Source organism: Bison bison, unplaced genomic scaffold (genome assembly GCF_000754665.1).
Source record: "Bison bison bison isolate TAMUID 2011002044 unplaced genomic scaffold, Bison_UMD1.0 scf7180017864291, whole genome shotgun sequence".
In the NCBI taxonomy this organism is placed as follows: Eukaryota; Metazoa; Chordata; class Mammalia; order Artiodactyla; family Bovidae; genus Bison; species Bison bison.
In genome coordinates this window covers 3,850,384-3,867,977 of record NW_011494863.1, presented here as the reverse complement: position 1 = coordinate 3,867,977, position 17,594 = coordinate 3,850,384, and the positions used below count along the sequence as shown (strand labels likewise).

Below are 17,594 nucleotides of genomic sequence, written 5' to 3'. Positions count from 1 at the left end.
AACTTTACCCCTAACAAGAAACATTAAAAGTGACTTGACTTTTTTTTTATGCTTTCATACAAGGAAGGACAGAGATGCTGACCAACTCCAGTGTTGTGGCCTAAGAAAAAGAAAGTCAGGAAGAGAAACTGGAAGTGGCAGAGAGCAAGGGGGCAGCTTGGGGGAGCAGCTAACAATAATGACGACAGCGTCACACATCACTGACCTGGGCAGTCTAACCTCAGAGCCAGTGCTCTCCGCCTCTACACTGCAGCGCCTGCACACGTGCAAGCAAACCCAACAGGAGGCACAAAAAAGCAGCACAAAGAAGGCCACAGTTGGAATACTTACAGAGGACTACCTTATCGACAGGTCAGACACAGCAAAAAATTCTTTACACTAAAGATAGACCCAGAGAAATTATCCATAACGCAGTCCAGAGATTCAAAGAAATGAAAAATATAAATACTTTTTATTAAAAGTATTTAAATATCTCCAGAAGGAGATAATAGAAAGAATGGGGAGGGGGGGAAAATTCAAAATGATAATTGAAAAGGATTTTCCAAAATTACTAAAAGACAGCAATCCGCAAATCCAGAAAGGCCAAAATGCCTGAGCACAACAAATTAAAAAAAAATTTCACAGAGAGGACCATCATAAATAGAATACTGAAAGGAAAAAGAAGGAGATGTAATGTGCAGCCAGAGAGAAAAGACAGAACAGACCCAAAAAGGCAATGTAGACAGATGGAGCGCTCCCAGAGGAAAGGTGAACCCTGGGGCACGGCAAGGCACTCCTTGCAGCAGTCACCCCACAGATGCAGCCTGGCTCTTGTAATGATGGCCACAAGGACGTCTTTCACCCCACATGCTCTCAATGTAATGCAACTGTGCTGTTCCTCCTAAGACAGGGTCTGCCCTCTCCCGCTACAACTGGGTGAGCTTAGGTGGGCTTTCATAACTGCTTCAACCAACACACAGGGCCAACATAAGTCTAGATCATTAAAAGGCAATGCAGTGTCTGCTTTTATTGCTGGAAGACTCACTCCTGAAAACTTTAGCTGTCCTGAGGCCGCCATGCTATGAGGAAGCCCAAACCAGCCCACATAGAGAAGCCAGAGAACAGGACTTGGAACTATACAGAGCAAAAGAGAAAGAGGGAAGAGAAGAGAAGAGGAGGTCAGGAGAAAGGAAGATATCTGATCAGCCCAGAGTTGCTTCAAACCCTTATGATCCAGTTCCAGTCACCAACTGATTGGAACCATTTGAGAAACTCTAAGCCCAAACCACTCACCCACATGCTCCCCAAAGTCCTTACCCACAGAAACTGTAAGAAATAACTAAAATGATTGGTGCTGTTTTAAAAGTCACTACATTTTTTAGTGTTCTGTTACAATAAATAACTGGAATAGATATCTGGAAAACTGAAATGATAGATAGATAACTGGAACATCTAAACTGCCAACTGGCAGTCCTCTAGGTATCAGATGCAAGTGATGAAAATTAGTTTCACAGGATGAGGTCATCCAAGGATTTCTAGTATCTAAACATATTAACACACTTAATATTGCATATATGTGAAATACAGGAATCTGTCTTAATTACAGCTTCTAACACAGCTTATAACTAAAAATAATCATCTTATTTATTTACTTTATTCAGATGCCATCCCCCCTGAAACTACTATATAAAAATGAAGAAAATTACAGTGAACATTGGAGGTGTTACTTCAAACATGCATTACACTCATCATATGTTAACCAAGTAAATCAAACATGAAATTTAAAAATGAACTCACCCCCTTTCCTCCTGACTTTTGGTCAAATGGTACCATGGTGATTTGTTTGGAATCCCGTTGATATGTACAGTAATGCTTCACCCACGAAGTTCCAAAGTGACCTGCAAAGTAATATTCCCCATTAAACATCTCTACATGTCCACTGAATACTGGACAACACAGAACATGTAACTCACAATGCTCACCTATTCTTAAACTGTTTATAGGGGCAATATGCTGGGAGGGATTGGGGGCAGGAGGAGAAGGGGACGACATCACTGGATGGCATCACTGATTCGATGGACGTTGAGTCTGGGTGAACTCCACGAGTTGGTGATGGACAGGGAGGCCTGGCGTGCTGCGATTCATGGGGTTGCAAAGAGTCGGACACGACTGAGCGACTGAACTGAACTGAACTGAGGGGCAATATATTCTCCACACCAGCTAGACAACCACAGGCAGAAATCTAATCTCACATGCTGGAAGTGGAACTAACCCAGGACTTTTCCCAAGGACCAAGGAAGACTTTTTCCCACTAAATGCTGCATCTGATGGGTCTTAAAATACAATGGAAGTAGAGGTTCTCTGGGGAAATTAATTCATTTTCCCATCATCAATTTCCATCTGAAGCTTCCTTTCTCTCCCCTGACAGGAGTAAGATGACTGGACAAGAACATAGAAAGGCTCCTCAAGATGCCCGTCACCGTCCCCATCTGGTGCGATGACTTCATGCTTCCCACACAGCTACGCTGTGATCACGTGCACAGATATATACAGGGGTTCTGACCTACTTTCAAATTCCTAATTTTTACTTCAGCAGAACTCAAGAAGATCTGAAAAGCAGACAAAGAAAACCCAGAGACACTAGACATGTGGAACGGAAGTAAATGTAAATGCTCAAATGTAATCTAAGTGTTTGTCCCTCAAAATTATCCCTCGGGAAAGAGGCAGGTGCCCTGAAGACAAATTCTGACAGTTTCTTATTTTACTGGTGCCTGGCCAATTACTTTATTTCAAACAAAGTACTATTAGGGGAAGAAGGCATAATTGGCACTGTTAGCCTGCAAAGACCTCAATCAATATGAGTTCTGGATGTTTATAGAGATTGCATAACAGATATGATTAAAAAATAATGATAACATGAAAAAAGATTCAGCAGACACTTAATAGGTATTTTTCAGGGTATGAATACCCATTGCAAGTGTTGGATATCACTTAATACACTTAAAAAGCAATGGAGCGTTTATATTGGAGCATTAAGAACAAATGAAAACAGCAACTATTCTCATGTGTTTTTGTGGCTTAGAGAATAAACTCCAGTGATGGCACAAAGATTTCCAAAGTGCTGTATATGTAGCTTCTGCTTCTTACAAGCCTTAACAAGCTCATACCTGTAAGAATAAGGGACATAAAACTCTCATCACAACTGATACTCCAACCTCCAATCCCATCACTACACCATTGTCACCAGGGAACAATTTTATGCCCAAGCAAATTTCTGAGCAATCACTACACAGAATAATCACTGTAAGTATTTTGTTTCTTAGGAAACTTCTGGGAGTGAAGACATCTGACAATCCTAATCAACAGTGCCCAGACAGGAGACTATAAGAAGAACTACCCATTAAAGGAAAATAATGCCCTTTCTTTAATCTCTAGTACTGCATGCATGAATTAAGTCTGGGAGTGCTACAGCCCAGAGCATAAATCTGAGTCATCACTGAAAATCCTAGGTTAGCAGTACCTAGCATTTCTTTCCTTGACATCCTATGGGCAAGTCAATGGCCCTTCTCCCTGGCTTGTGAAGTGAGCTTTTATTTCTACTTTTCATAACATTCTGGAATGACAGGAGTTGAAGTGAAGAAGGAAAGAGCCAAAATCATAGTACTTTAGGCCTTGCTGAAACAAATCTCAAAAACAACTATTATTAGGTCTACCAAAGGATATGACTATAAAACCCAGCCAGTTAGACCTCTCCAAGGCCTCTACGCCAAGGCTGTGGTATGTAAAGCTATACTGAGGGTATACAGGAACCTCAAGAGTAGAGTCCCACCACGGGGAGAGGTGGCAGCGCAGAGCCTATGAATTCCGGGTTGCAACAGGATTCCAGTTACACGGAAAACACAATATATCACTAGGAGATAGACAAGACCTTGTGGACAGCATCTTTTCCCTAGAAAGCTGAACTATAAAGTCATTCTGCTTTGACCAAAATGTTCCATGTCAGGGACTACTGGACACACCCCCAGCTCCTGAGAAAAAAGGCATGAGTACACCCACGCCGCTGGTTGGCCTGGCACTCACGTTTCTCCTGGACGTAGAGGTACCCTTCCATAGTGTAAGGACTGATGGTCTTGTGCTCAAGGGGATTCTCCTTCATCTTCTTCATCAGGGATTCCACTTCCGACCTGGTGCCTTCAAAGCGATTTCGTGTCTAGGATGAAAGGAATTTTATCCAAATCAAAGAAATGAAACCCTCTTTGTTTCTCCAGCACTTCAGAGTATCAACCTACAGAATCCTAGATCTAAAACCAAGTGAGGAATGTTCAGCTATCAAAAAATAAGGCAAATGTTTACTTTACTGAAGTATACTTTGGCCTGAAAGCCCTATCCAAGAATGACTCTCAAATTCTAGTGACCATCAAAATCACGTGGGGAACCAGCAGGAAATGCAACTGACCAGTCCTCACCCCCAAAGATAAACTCATCACTTCTCAACCCAGAAACATGCGTTTCTAGCAAGCGTCCCGGCGACTCAGAGGCAGAGGGCCCACAGCAGGACAAGCCCTCCACCAGCCTTTAGGACAGAGATGCTCTCACCCTGGCTGTTTGCTGACAGTTTCCTCCTCAAATGCAGCTGCTTCATGTAAGGTTCCCCCTCCGCCAGAACAGCCTGTACCAGCACCCAGGGGAGCCCAGGGACCATTGCAGCTCCAGGGGGCCTGTGGCATCAGCTAAGGCCTTCCAGCTCAACTTCTCCCTCTGCAGGGCCTGCTGCCCTCAACTCTCTCACAGGTGTTTTTGCCCACACTGCCTCCTGGGAACCTGCTCTGTGTAAATCTCCGCTTCAGAGCCTGTCTTCTGAGAAATAGAGCCCAATGGGAGGCCATACTTCATGAAAGCTCGTCCAAGACCCTGCAACTTCCTGTTCTGAGGCGCCACAGGGAACAATGAGAGCTCGGGCTTCCAAAAGCATACAGTCCAACCCACTCGGACACACTTGGGTTTATTTGGACACAGGATCAACCAGAGACAAAGACAGACGAAGTGCAGACTACTGTGATCACATTAGGGAAGAAAGGGGTTTAGTCCCAGTGACTGATCAGAGGCCTAAGCCGGATTCTGTGCACCCAAAGGCCCTGCTGCTTACAATCTGGGAAAGGAGATTGGGAGTAAGGCACACTGACTTGGATTTCCTCACCAAGAGTAGAACAAGAACACATCCTTTGAGCTGGAGGCCAGCATGTGTTCCCCACCCCCTACTTCTGAATATACAGTCTAGTGTTTCAAGTGGCCAGGCAGCTGGACGCACAGAAGGGAGGCCGGGCAGGGTTGGGTGGGGCTGGGACTTCCACTGCCAAAGGAAATCCTGATGCTGGTGCTACAGATTTAAAACATAATCAGCAGCAGCACTTCTGCAAACAGAAATAACGGAGCTTTGAAATAACGGAGGTGAGGATGAGCTCTGGGACCACCAAGCACCCTGGAGATGACTGCCCTCTGCTGCCCTTTGAACCCAAGCAAGACCCATCCTCCCCATCTGCATTCCCATCCATTTACGCGATCTCTACGCAACCAGACCCATATTTTGTTTCTTCCTTCCCTTAACAAGGGAAAGGAAGCCCATCCCCTCGCCCACTCACGTTCTGTATGCTGATAGTCAACTGTGTCTTGAAGTCGTTGAAGTCCTTGGCCAGTTCATAACCATGGTGATAGAAAGTGAAGAGTCCTTGTAGGAATGCCAGTAGCTGTAAAGGGAAGAACTCATATAAGCAGGTTCAAGAGGTATTATGGAGCTGTATCTGAGTTCCCAGCCCTGCTTTGAACATAATATAATGACAAGGTAATAATAATGACTATCATTTACTGAGCTCTTCTTACGTGCCAGGCTCTTGAGACTTCATATGCCCCATCTCACTGAATAGTCCTAACAGTAGGATTCATTACATAGGTTGTTATCTCCATTTTAACAATAAGGAAGCAGATTCAGAGAGGTTAAGTAACTTGTCCCAAAACACACAGTACATAGCAGCTACAATTTGAAACCAGGTCTCCTTGGCACCAACACCCAAGCTCATATCCTGTAAGCCTCATCACCTCCTAAGAAAACCACTTCTTCAGAAACTGAAGATGAGGGGTCCTACTCAGTCTCCTATTAAATTCATTACATCAGGTTATCATGCAAAAGGGTGTGGTTATACTGATAACCAACAAAGAAGAGAGAAAAGGAAGCTGGTGTGTCCTGAGTCTGCAGCCTAACAGGCAAAGTCAAATCAAAGAAAATCATCAAGATTAGATTCCAGTTCAAGTGTGTTTCTGCACTTGCCGTAAATTATCCGAAAGTCAACGCTCTGGATCCCTTTATTAAAATAATCCCATGTTCCCACATGTTCAGTTAAGATGGTTTCCCTAAATTCTCATTTAAAGTACCTTGGGCTAAAAGGTAACGGCATTCCTTGTTTAGCCCTGTCTTTAGTGAAGAGTGAAAATATCTGTTCACCATGATTCTTGCAATAGACCTTCATATACTTAAAACAACTAACTGAGCCCCTGCCAGCCTTCACTTCTCCAAGCCGTCCTGCCGTCTTTCCTCTCATCGCGCATATGGAACCTCATTGCTGTTACGCCTCCTGGCCCCTTCCCAAGCTCTACATGTCCTGCCTCGGTCCCATATCGCAAGCTGAAAGAATTATAATTAAAGCCTGAACACAGTTTAGAATAACCAGGACCTCAACTCTATCACAAGCTCAATTCTACTACATTTGGAGACCACCCCCAATCTAACGTGAACTGCTCGAAGCTGACTCACATCGTTTGAGTTGTTCCCTCAGACCTGCCTCAAACACGTTATATCAAGACACAGTTGCATCACTTTATACTGTTGTGTTTAATCTTCTAGTCCTTAAATGAACATACCTTTACTTATTAAACACAATCTCACTTTGTTTCACCTAACTCTCCCTTTCTGAGAAGCAGCCTTAACGATGAAAGTAAAGGAGACCATTACATTTTGCCTGTGGCAGGAATGGTAAACACCAGGGTGTACACTGACCTGTCTTCAGGCAACGCCACGTGTCCAGCCCACTTTATCATAGAGCTTTACACTGGAAAGTCAGACAAGGCCCAGCTCATAACAACATGGTCCCTTGACTTCCTGTTGCCGTTGTCCCTGGAGCATCTGCTCCCTTACATCTTCACAGGAGGTAAGCAACAGGCATTGCTGGGTCCTCTAGCTAGAAGCACATCTAGGGGCACCATTTATACATCCCTAACCTAAATTAAGGAACGGGGGGTAAGCCACAGAGAGTCACCAAGGACTAACAATGAATTCTTTTCCTCAAGATGACCATAGTCTCTGTATGTCCTCTATGTAAAACCCATTTCTGTGAAGACGGCCCATACTTTTTCTTCTAAACAGCTCCAGTAATAGAGAAGAAGGGGCTCTCGTGCCAAATCTAGTGCCAGTGTTCACAAGGACAACTGTCCTTCCTTATCTCTTCCCTCCCTGTTGTCCTTGAATGCTGCTGGTCCATCAACTTTTCCAGGGCACTGAGTCACCCTCTACTGGAGAATAATGCAGAAGATAAGCAACTGATGCTCAGGGTATTCCTCCTATTAACTCTGAGCTATCCTTCACTTAAAATCAACAGGGCCTCTCTTACTCAGGGTAATTATCTCAAACAGCTCACTAAGATGTCACCTGCATGTACACACAAGCACTCCAAAGGCAGAGGGCGGCTAATATTTATTTTGGTTTTCACTTCCTTTGGTATCATGCCTGGTTGTCCATTTTTGTACAGGAAATGATGCCTTAAATATTGTTATCTTTGGACCACTTCCCTTCCTTCTCCCCTCACAGCATCTTTCCTGCCCTCCCCGACCTCCCACACACTGTATGCATCTCTGAACCCATGACCCTGGGAAATGAAAGTCCACTGCTCAGGGGTGGGCAAGGCCCACAGAAAGACTCCAGAAAAGAAAGGATCTGTCCGCTCCAAAGAAATGCTTCTCCTCACACAGAGAGAAGTGCTGCTGTGGCCTCAGCTGGTTATTAGGTAAGAGAAGCTGGCATGTGCACCCAGGCTCCTCTCTGGACATCAGACACACAGCCACAGCACAACAAAGGAAACGCCAAGGAGAGACCTTACCACTCTCCCCCTTCCCTTCTTCCCCATCCTTGTTTTCCTCTGAGAATTATTGTAAGAAAAATCTATTTTCATTTCCTAGCTGATTACATAGATTTAAAAAAAAAAAAAAAGAACAAATTAGTGATGGCTGCATCATTCTGGGCTCTGTGATAAATTTGTTTCCATTCATAGAACAGAGCTACTGTTTTGGGTTGAATTTTGCCTCTCCATATCCAAAAGATATGAAGTCTGAACTCCCAGTATTTCAGAATGCGATTTTCTGTAGAAATAGGATCTGTACAGTGGTAATAAAGTGAAAATGAATCCATTAGGCCCTAATCGAAAATGACTGGTGTCCTGAAAAACCGGGGGTGGGGGGTGGAGTGTGGACATAGTAACAAACAGAGAAGCAAGACATGCGAGGATGAAGAACTGAAGTGACTTGTCTATAAAGCAAGGAATGCCAAACACCACCAGGAAAGCACCAGATGCCAGGAAGAGGAAAGGAGGGATTAGTTCTCTAAAGATTTCAGGCGGAGCAGGGCCTGCTGACCTGGATCTCAGACGTCTATAGCCTCTAGAACTATGAGTCAGTACACTTCTGCTGTTCTGAGGCACCCAGTTTGTGGTACTTTGTTACAGAAACCTTAGCAGAAAAATACAGCTACTAAGAACCATTCATGCACACAGTGAAGAGAAGGGCTGCCGGCAGACAGATAAAAAGCTGGGCTGGGAAAGCCAAGTAACTCCCTGTAACTCATCCTTAACCTATTAGCACCCTGGGCCACGGCAAAGACTGAGATCATCTATGCAGCTGATTTAGCACAGGAGTGCTGGCGGGGCCACTCAGCAAGAGAGCCAGATGCAGACCGATGTATCAGAAGAGACACTGAGCTGATGGGTCGCGACAGAATGCCACCGACCAAAGAAAAAGAAGGACAACCTGCAATGAGGCACGAGCCGTGAAAAAGGACAGAAAGGCAGAGCACTGAGAAGTACTCAGGAGGCGAAACTTGGAGGCTGCAGAGCCTGACAAATGTGTAGAGTGAGTTCTCGGCAGCACAAGGTAACTGCCAATTATGAAAACTCAGGGAACAGACGGAACAAGGCTTTACCTTCGGGAAGCCATTAAGTCATTATCTATGATCCCAATCTCCAGAACATTTCGTATCTCAACAATAAAATTAAGGTTTCCAGGGCACAAAAAAATAGAGGGTTTAGATCCCAGAAGTCTGACTTTTCTTCCTTGGCATACTAACATTTTGTTTTTCTAAAGGTAGGTAACATCTTGGTACCTGAAGCTATTTTTTAAGAAACAAATGAACATAGTTGATGTGCATGGAGGTTCCCTGAACGGCTGCAAGATTCCCTGGACTGAAACCAACTCAACACATGAACACTTATACCAGGCACCCCAACAGTTTAGTTCAATTGATTTTTTGTTGGTTTCCTTTCCACCTGCAAATAGTCAAATGCTGTTTCAAATAGAAATTAAGAGTCAGACCATTACAGCTCTGCCATTTACTAAGTGTGACCTTGCAGAGGTAAATAAACATGCTTCAATTTCTTTATCTGAACACAAAAACAGGACCTACCCTCAAATAATGATTGAATGACATAATATGGCAAAGCACTTATTAGTTACACAGAACATAACAGAGTTTCAGCTGATATCAAGTGTTACGTTCTTCTGTACAATCTAGGCCAGTAGCTTAAACTTTAATGTGCAGCAGAATCACCTGGAAGGCTTACAAAAGTATAGATGACTGGATCCCACTCCCAAATTTCAGGTATGGGGTACAGCTTGAGAATTTGTATTTCTAGGACTTTGAGAACTACTAATCCAGTCAGTTCTGAAGGCGATCAGCCCTGGGATTTCTTTGGAAGGAATGATGCTAAAGCTGAAACTCCAGTACTTTGGCCACCTCATGTGAAGAGTTGACTCATTGGAAAAGACTCTGATGCTGGGAGGGATTGGGGGCAGGAGGAGAAGGGGACGACAGAGGATGAGATGGCTGGATGGCATCACTGACTCGATGGATGTGAGTCTCAGTGAACTCCAGGAATTGGTGATGGACAGGAGGCCTGGCGTGCTGCGATTCATGGGGTCGCAAAGAGTCGGACACGACTGAGCGACTGAACTGAACTGACTGAATCCAGTCAATAGCTTTTTCGCTATATGACTCTCTTCTCCCTACTCACAGTTCCAGCCACTCACCTGCTTGTCTACTAGTATGCTCAGAAACAAGAACTTCTGCGGAAAAGTGAAGGTTACATATCTATATCCAACCTCTCAGCCAACTCATTTTTTAAAAAAATATTTACTTATTTGGCTGTGCTGGATATTAGTTGTGACATGCGGAATCTTAGCTGAAGTATGTAGGATCTTTGGTTGTGGTATGTGGGATGTAGTTCCCTGACCAGGGATCATACTCAGGCACCCTGCATTGGGAGTGCAGAGTCTTGGCCACTGGCCACTTGACCACTGGCCACTCAGCCAATTCTAACACAAGACGAGACATTTTTTCATTAGCTTTCCAGGTACCTCACTTTATGAACTCAAAAACATCTGCAATCCACAACAGCTTTGTACTTTTTAAACCCCACTGTCCATACTATCCAACCTGGCACTCACCTACATGCAACTCTGGCTCGCTCATTATTATACATGTTGCTTCCCCAAGTAGGCTGTGAGCTCCTCAGACAGAGAAGCTGGGTTGTCAGTATTTTCTATGTGTTCAGAAAAAAATGCTTTTAGATTTATCAAGACTGTATTAAACCAAGCAAACCCTGTTAACACTGCCACTTGACTCATTCACTCATTTGAGGAGACCCTGGATGGCCAAAATTGATATATTCCTCTGCCTCAGAATTAAAAAAAAAAAAAAAGCAAAACTGTTAACTGGGTCCTAATAAGCAACTATATAATAATTGGGTGTCAATTAGGTTAGCACTTTCCTGGTGGTTCATAAAGAGTCCACCTACAATGCAGGATATGCAGGTTCAATTCCTGGGTCAGGAAGATCCACTGGAAAAGGGCACAGCAACCCATTCCAGTATTCTTGGCCTGGAGAATCCCATGGACTGAGGAGCCTGGTGGGTTATGGTCCACAGGGTCACAAAAAGTCAGACACAACTGAAATGACTGAGCACACAAGCACACAATTAGGTTAGCTCTATTCTAAGCATCTTACCCTGGATAAACTCAGGTAATCTTCCTAACATCTTTATAAATGGGATTGTTATATCTGTTTTGCAGATGAGAAAACTGAAGCTCACAAAATAACTTCCCAAGAACATGCACCTGGAATATGACTGAGCTGAGATTTAAAAGCAGGCAATCTGGTTCTAGAGCCCTTGACAATGATGCTACACTGCCTCTCAAAGGCTCAAGACACTGATAAATTACACTAGAATGCCAGGAAACAGAAAGGTTAAATCCTTACACATTTCTTTTTAAAAAGAGGAGAAAGAAAGGGAGGAGGAGGAAAGCTCACATACATGAACAGAGTCATCCAGATGAGACCAGCCTAGACTGGATGAACCCCACAGATGTGTGAGAAACATCTACTGTTGTATAAGGTTTTATGGTTATTTGTTACCCAACAAAAGCTAACAGATACAGTACCTGATTTACTATATGGAGAAATCAAAATAAACAAGGAAAAACACCTCCAAAAAATGGGATGGGTCAATTAAAATGTAACTCATCAAAATCAGGCATTTACAGAATAACATCAATTAATCTGTACATAAAGGTTATTAGAATCATACTGCTGTTTTTCTATAGAAATTCTAGCAAAAGCAAGTAAAGATGCATGCCAAAGGCTAATTCTTTATGACAGCATTTGAATTCCTGCCCCAACCATGAGAGATGAGACTGTAATTGAATGGCTGGTTTTAACACCTCTGGGCCCCAAGCAGGGAAATCAACAAGCTTGCTTTCTTTGACAGATGGCTTCCCCATCTCACAGATCCTGCAGAAAGATGGGGATTTTGAGATCTTGGTAGAGATCACTGCTAGAAAGGAAGATATCTCTAAAATTTCCAATATTCAAGTAAGACTGAGGTAATTAACAACTTTGAAGAATTTGCCAGATGACATGGCTGGGAGGAGATCCCAAGAACAAACAGTTTCAGCAAAATAAAAGACAGAAACATCAGATTCCAAGATCAAACACAGTCTTAAAATCACCTGCCAGTCTACATACCTAAAAAGCACCCCCAAAGTTTATAAATTAGAAAGGGGGCACAAAACACTCTTGACCAAAAAGGGAGGTCATTTTCTTTCAGTTTCTTATAGTTTTATTATTTACTAAAGAAAACCACTCTTTCTTAAATTTAGGTAATCTTATTTGTAAAGAGACTCAAGGCTTGGGTCTAAATCAGAGGCTGCATCTGGCTGAAAAGTTCAAGATCTGCAAGTCTTAAATTGAGGCCCATGTGCTCATTTGGTGTCTCCAGGGATTCTGAACACTAGTGCCACAGCAGGGTAAAGCAGTACCACGTCTCCACGAAGCCACAACCACACTGGGGTGGCCGAGGCTACAGCCAGACTTGTTCCCACACTGCAGCCCTACGTGCCCACTGGGATGTTCCACCCAAGTCCAAACCCCATCACAGTCCCTTCAGGGCAATCTCCATGCCTCCTGGTTATAATAAGCCTAGAGTGAGACACTGCTTCCTATCCCATCTTTTTAATACATGCCTCGGATAAGAAGGGGCTTTGAACTTAGGGGGCAAAAAGAGAAAGGTTTCCTTGGGTTACTGCTATCTTTGGGTTATTTGAGGGAGAGAGGAAGCGATGGCGAGGGTGGGGGTTCGGGGGCAGGCAGAGGAAGGAGAAAAGGTAAGGGGTCATCACTATTGTTTGGCAAGATGAAAACCCCTCCCTCCCTTACTCCGACTTAGAAATGAACCAGCCCAACCCAACCCAACATAGATGAGGGAACCGCTGCTGAACATTCTACATCCATGTCTATGGTTGCACTGGGAAGAATCCAGGGTAGCCAGATGACAGCACTGTTACTAGCAGAAGGCACAGCATCAGGGCTGATCAGTCTCTTCATGAACAACTTAGAGCACTTCATCATCTAGGTAACTGGAATGAGGGGTAGGGATGAAAGTCTGGGTACATGCCAAAACCCTGAGCATCTACTTACAGGCTCCACGAACTCAAACATCTTCCTCTCTTGGACTTCCTGCACCTTGAAGACATACTCCAGGGATACTTCATAGAAATGCTGCCGGACCAGGTCCACTTGGCTGTCTGCCTACAAGCAAGATAGGATTTCAGAGAAAAAGCAGGTCACTATCTGAGGAGAGGATTCAGTAAGCAGCTTCCCACCCCCACTCCCACCCCTCGCCAAGAAAAGATCTCGGGAGATGGTTTTTAAAAACAAATCCAGTAGCATGAAGCAGAAATCAGAATAATGTTCATGGTTACCTGAGTGCTAAGTTTGGGTCAGGCACTGTGCCCATAGCTGTACATCATTATCGTATTCAATCCTCATAAATTGTAGTTATTTAATCCTCATTATAATCCTAAAAAGAAGATAGCATCCTTCCCCCTAACTTACAGGAAGTAAATGAAATCAGCTAACATTAATGAGCCTGACAGAGTTGGTACAAGACCAAACTGGGACTTCTGTCCTGGCTGCTCTTTCTCTAAGACCGCTGTACATCCTTACACCTCTAGACTCTTACCACTTTCCCACATGGGGCAGACCTACGTTCCATGAAATACAGAATTTTAAAGAGAAAAAGAAAACGTGCAGGACCATCCTCATCCGATCCATCCTAATGAACAAAACAAGCTGATAGGGGACAGGAGACCTCAGAACAGAACATTTTCACTCATCCCAAACACTTTCTTTGGACAAGGATGAACTACTAGTTTACAGCATAATTGGGCTTCCCTGGTGGCTCAGTAGAGACCTGGGTTCCATCCCTGGGACAGGAAAATCCCCTGGAGAAGGAAATGGCAACCTACTCCAGTATTCTTGCCTGGGAAATCCCATGGACAGAGGAGGCTGGCGAGCTACAGGCCACGGGGTCGCAAAACAGTCAGACACACTTACACTAGCAGTTGGATTTGTCAAGTCCCTGCAGTCCTTGATTTCTTGAAGTGCAAATCCAACACACTTACACCAGGGACCCACCTACTTCCCCCGACTCCCCCCAAACCCTGGACGAACAACAACAGCAAAGCAGAGAAATTACATTGCTCCCGCAAAGCCTCACCTCCCACTCTTGTAGGTCGTGAGACCTGGAAAGACCCACAAGTGCGTACAAGCAGGCCAGTGATCTGGGATCCAGAACCCAGGGGAGAAAATGACTGTGTGGAGCGGCAAGAAGCTGTGCTGAGAATCACCTCAACCACCACTACAAAGCTCTTACACTTTCAACAGTGTGGCGGAAGTCAATCCACTCTTTCCAAACAGATAATTACACTGAAAGTACATTTCAATGACATAAGAAAAATATGATTTTTTAAAAACAAAAATGGATATCCTGCTAATAGGTAACAAAACACTCTTTTCTTTAGAAATAAAGGTGTCAGGTGTCATTCGACAACATACTTTACAAAGACAAAGCTCCCAAAGGAGTATTTCTTTCAGCATTCCTTTGTCAAGATTCCTGCAGGGCAAACCTGGGACAGACCTTTCACTTCATTAGGTATTGCTAACATATGGTATTGCTAACCTTGTATCTTAAGGACTTGGCAAATTGTTCATTCATTCATTGGGGTGCACAGCTTAATGAGGAAAAGAGATAAATAACCATGTAAATTATAAAAAAAATTACAAACTCTGGAAAAGGACGAGGTGCTATGAAACAATCCAAAAGATCCATTCAAGGCTCCTGCTAGTGACTTCCCCCCAGGGCAACTTCCATATTAATACAGAGAAGGTCCCCGCTCCCTAAGTTTAAGTGCTGCACAAATCAACATTAGGGCTAAGCCTGTGGGCGTTTCCTAAGTCTCCAAGCAGGAGAGTTGATGTCTGAGCACTGACCGAGCTTTACTTGGAGGACAGAGTTCAAAAAGTGCCGTACTAACCCCCTCTCCAGGGTGGCCAGCAAGTGTCTGCACACTTCTGCCTGGGCTCCTGTCAGCTAAGGCCTGTAAGTCCCCGCAGTTCTTGATTTCTCGTAGTGCAAATCCAACAGCTTTACACCTAGGGACACAGCTACTTCCCCTGACTTCCCTCACAACCTGAATACATCCTCCCTGCTTGAGCTTGCCAAGTGAGACTACAGCAGAAAAAAGGGCCCTTCTGAAAAGCTGCAAGTTAGGCCAGGCTGGAGGAGCCAGGAGGAAAATCCTCTGAGAAGAGTAGAGCCCAGCATCAGTGAGAGCTCCAGGAGAGTGACCGCTTGGGTGGGAATCGCAGTTTCATCATTTTCTAGCCGGTGGGACCTGCTACAGCCACTTGTCCTCTCTGGGTCTCTTCCCCGCACCTGGAGACTGGGGGTGGCAAGATTTCTATCTAAGAAGCCAGCTTCTGAGCCCCTGAAGACACTGACATTTTAAAGTCATCCACTAGATGGCAGCATCACTTCACATCACTACCCTGTTATTTCCGCCACCAGAGACAGGGGATGGGCTAGAATTTACAAGTATTCACGTCAGGCCTACAAGCAAGGAACAATTCTGGATCATCAAAGGAAATAGATTTCATTATATGTGTAGCAAGATTAATAAGATTGTTAAAGTTGATTTTTTAATAAATGGGAGGAAAATCATCACTAAATAGCTGGAAGATGTTGAGCAAATCACTTGACCTCTGCAAGGACCTCAGTTCCTGCAAATGGAATTCTAAGAGGTTTAACCAGAGGATCACCAAGGTCCCTCCTGCTCCCCGCTTCCATTAGCTTGACACTCACATTAAATAACAATGGCTGGCAGGCAGCCCAGCAACATCCTTCCCTTCCAAGATGGAGAGACAAGAGCTTACTGGGTTAAGGGAAAGGTCTCCAGAGTCAGGAGCCTGGGTTCAAATATTTGCTGACTAGCAATGGGCAGGCTATTTAACATCTTTGAGCATCAGCTGCCCCCTATGTAAGAGAGAGGAAATCCATCTGTACCTCATAGGGTGGTTGTGAGAAGTTGAGCAGATTCCATGTGAAGTGCTGGTACATAAATATGTATTCAGTAAACACTCACCACTGTTATTGTTGCTGTTGATAGTAAAAATATTATCATCATTATTATTATGAGATTTTTATTCAATTTAACTCAGCTAAGGTATAGAAAGCAGTGCTTGAGAAGAGACCAGGACTTTCAACAAAGACCTACAGCCCAATCCTTGCCTTCAAAGTACTTAGGAAGTGTGAATGGGTAAAAGACAAGGACTGTAACAACAACAACAAAAAAACCATAATGCAAAAATATCCACTAAGATAGATACTGGCAAAGTCAGAACTTCAGATAGAATGCTTGCCCTCCTCACCACTACAGTTAGTGACTAATCCCCAGTGTGATAGCATTCGGGGTGGCGCCTGTGGGAAGTAATTATGAGCTTAGAGTCTTGAGCATAGAATCCTTTTTCTAAGGTCTTCATTAAATTGCTACAATGTTGCTTCTGTTCTATTTTTTGTTTTTTAGGCCAGGAGGCATGTGGGATCTTAGCTCCCCAACCAGGGATCAAACCCACACCTCCTGTATTGGAAAGTGAAAGTGAAAGTGAAGTCGCTCAGTCATGTCCGACTCTCAGCGATCCCATGGACTGCAGCCCACCAGGCTCCTCCATCCATGGGATTCTCCAGGCAAAAGTACTGGAGTGGGGTGCCATTGCCTTCTCCACCTGCATTGGAAAGTGAAGTCTTAACTACTGGACCGCCAGGGAAGTCCCTTTGCAGAGTTTCTATACAGGTTGCCAAGGAGGCTCACCCACCCTACCCTTTTTGCCTTGTGAGGACACAGAAGACAGCCATCTATGAACCAGCAAGCAGGCCTCACCAGACACCAAATCTGCCACCACCCGGATCCTGGACTTCCCAATATCCAGAACTGAGAGAAACAAATTTATCTTGTTTATAAGCCACCCAGTCTATGGCATTCCATCACAGCAGCCAAAACATAAGGCATCAGGAAGAATGCCCTCCAATGTAACAGGGGAGGGGGAGGAACAGGCCAGTTATGGGGATAATACTTTACATTTGTGTAGCAGCTGTGATTTACTATCTCATACATGAAGTAAGCAGGACAGGTGATTTATGAGTATTTTACAAAGGAACTAGAGCTCAGAGAGACCAGGTACTTTCCCAGGTCACACAGTCAACCATGTGGTAGAGCAAGCTTGAAAAGAAGGTATCTCTGTCAGTCCAGTGTTCTGGTCCCCATACTGCTATCTCAGTTCAGTTCAGTCACTCAGTCATGTCCAACTCTTTGCGACCCATGGACTGCAGCACACTAGGCTTCCCTTTACCTCAACAACTCCCGGAGCTTACTCAAACTCATGTCCATCGAGTCAGTAATGCCATCCAACC

The 17,594-nt window shown here is 44.2% G+C and overlaps 1 protein-coding gene across 5 annotated transcripts in view; it reads right to left on the bottom strand.

Annotated features, from left to right (window-relative positions):
• Nucleotides 1–17,594, bottom strand: part of ARHGAP26 (Rho GTPase activating protein 26) — a 476,468-nt gene that overhangs the window by 317,563 nt on the left and 141,311 nt on the right. For all 5 annotated transcript variants that reach the window (XM_010850441.1, XM_010850442.1, XM_010850443.1 and 2 more), the window contains 4 exons: nucleotides 13,265–13,375; nucleotides 5,619–5,723; nucleotides 4,060–4,189; nucleotides 1,777–1,877 (listed from right to left, as the gene is read on the bottom strand). In XM_010850441.1, the coding sequence (XP_010848743.1) occupies nucleotides 1,777–1,877; nucleotides 4,060–4,189; nucleotides 5,619–5,723; nucleotides 13,265–13,375 (447 nt within the window). The remainder of the gene's footprint in view (nucleotides 1–1,776; nucleotides 1,878–4,059; nucleotides 4,190–5,618; nucleotides 5,724–13,264; nucleotides 13,376–17,594) is intronic.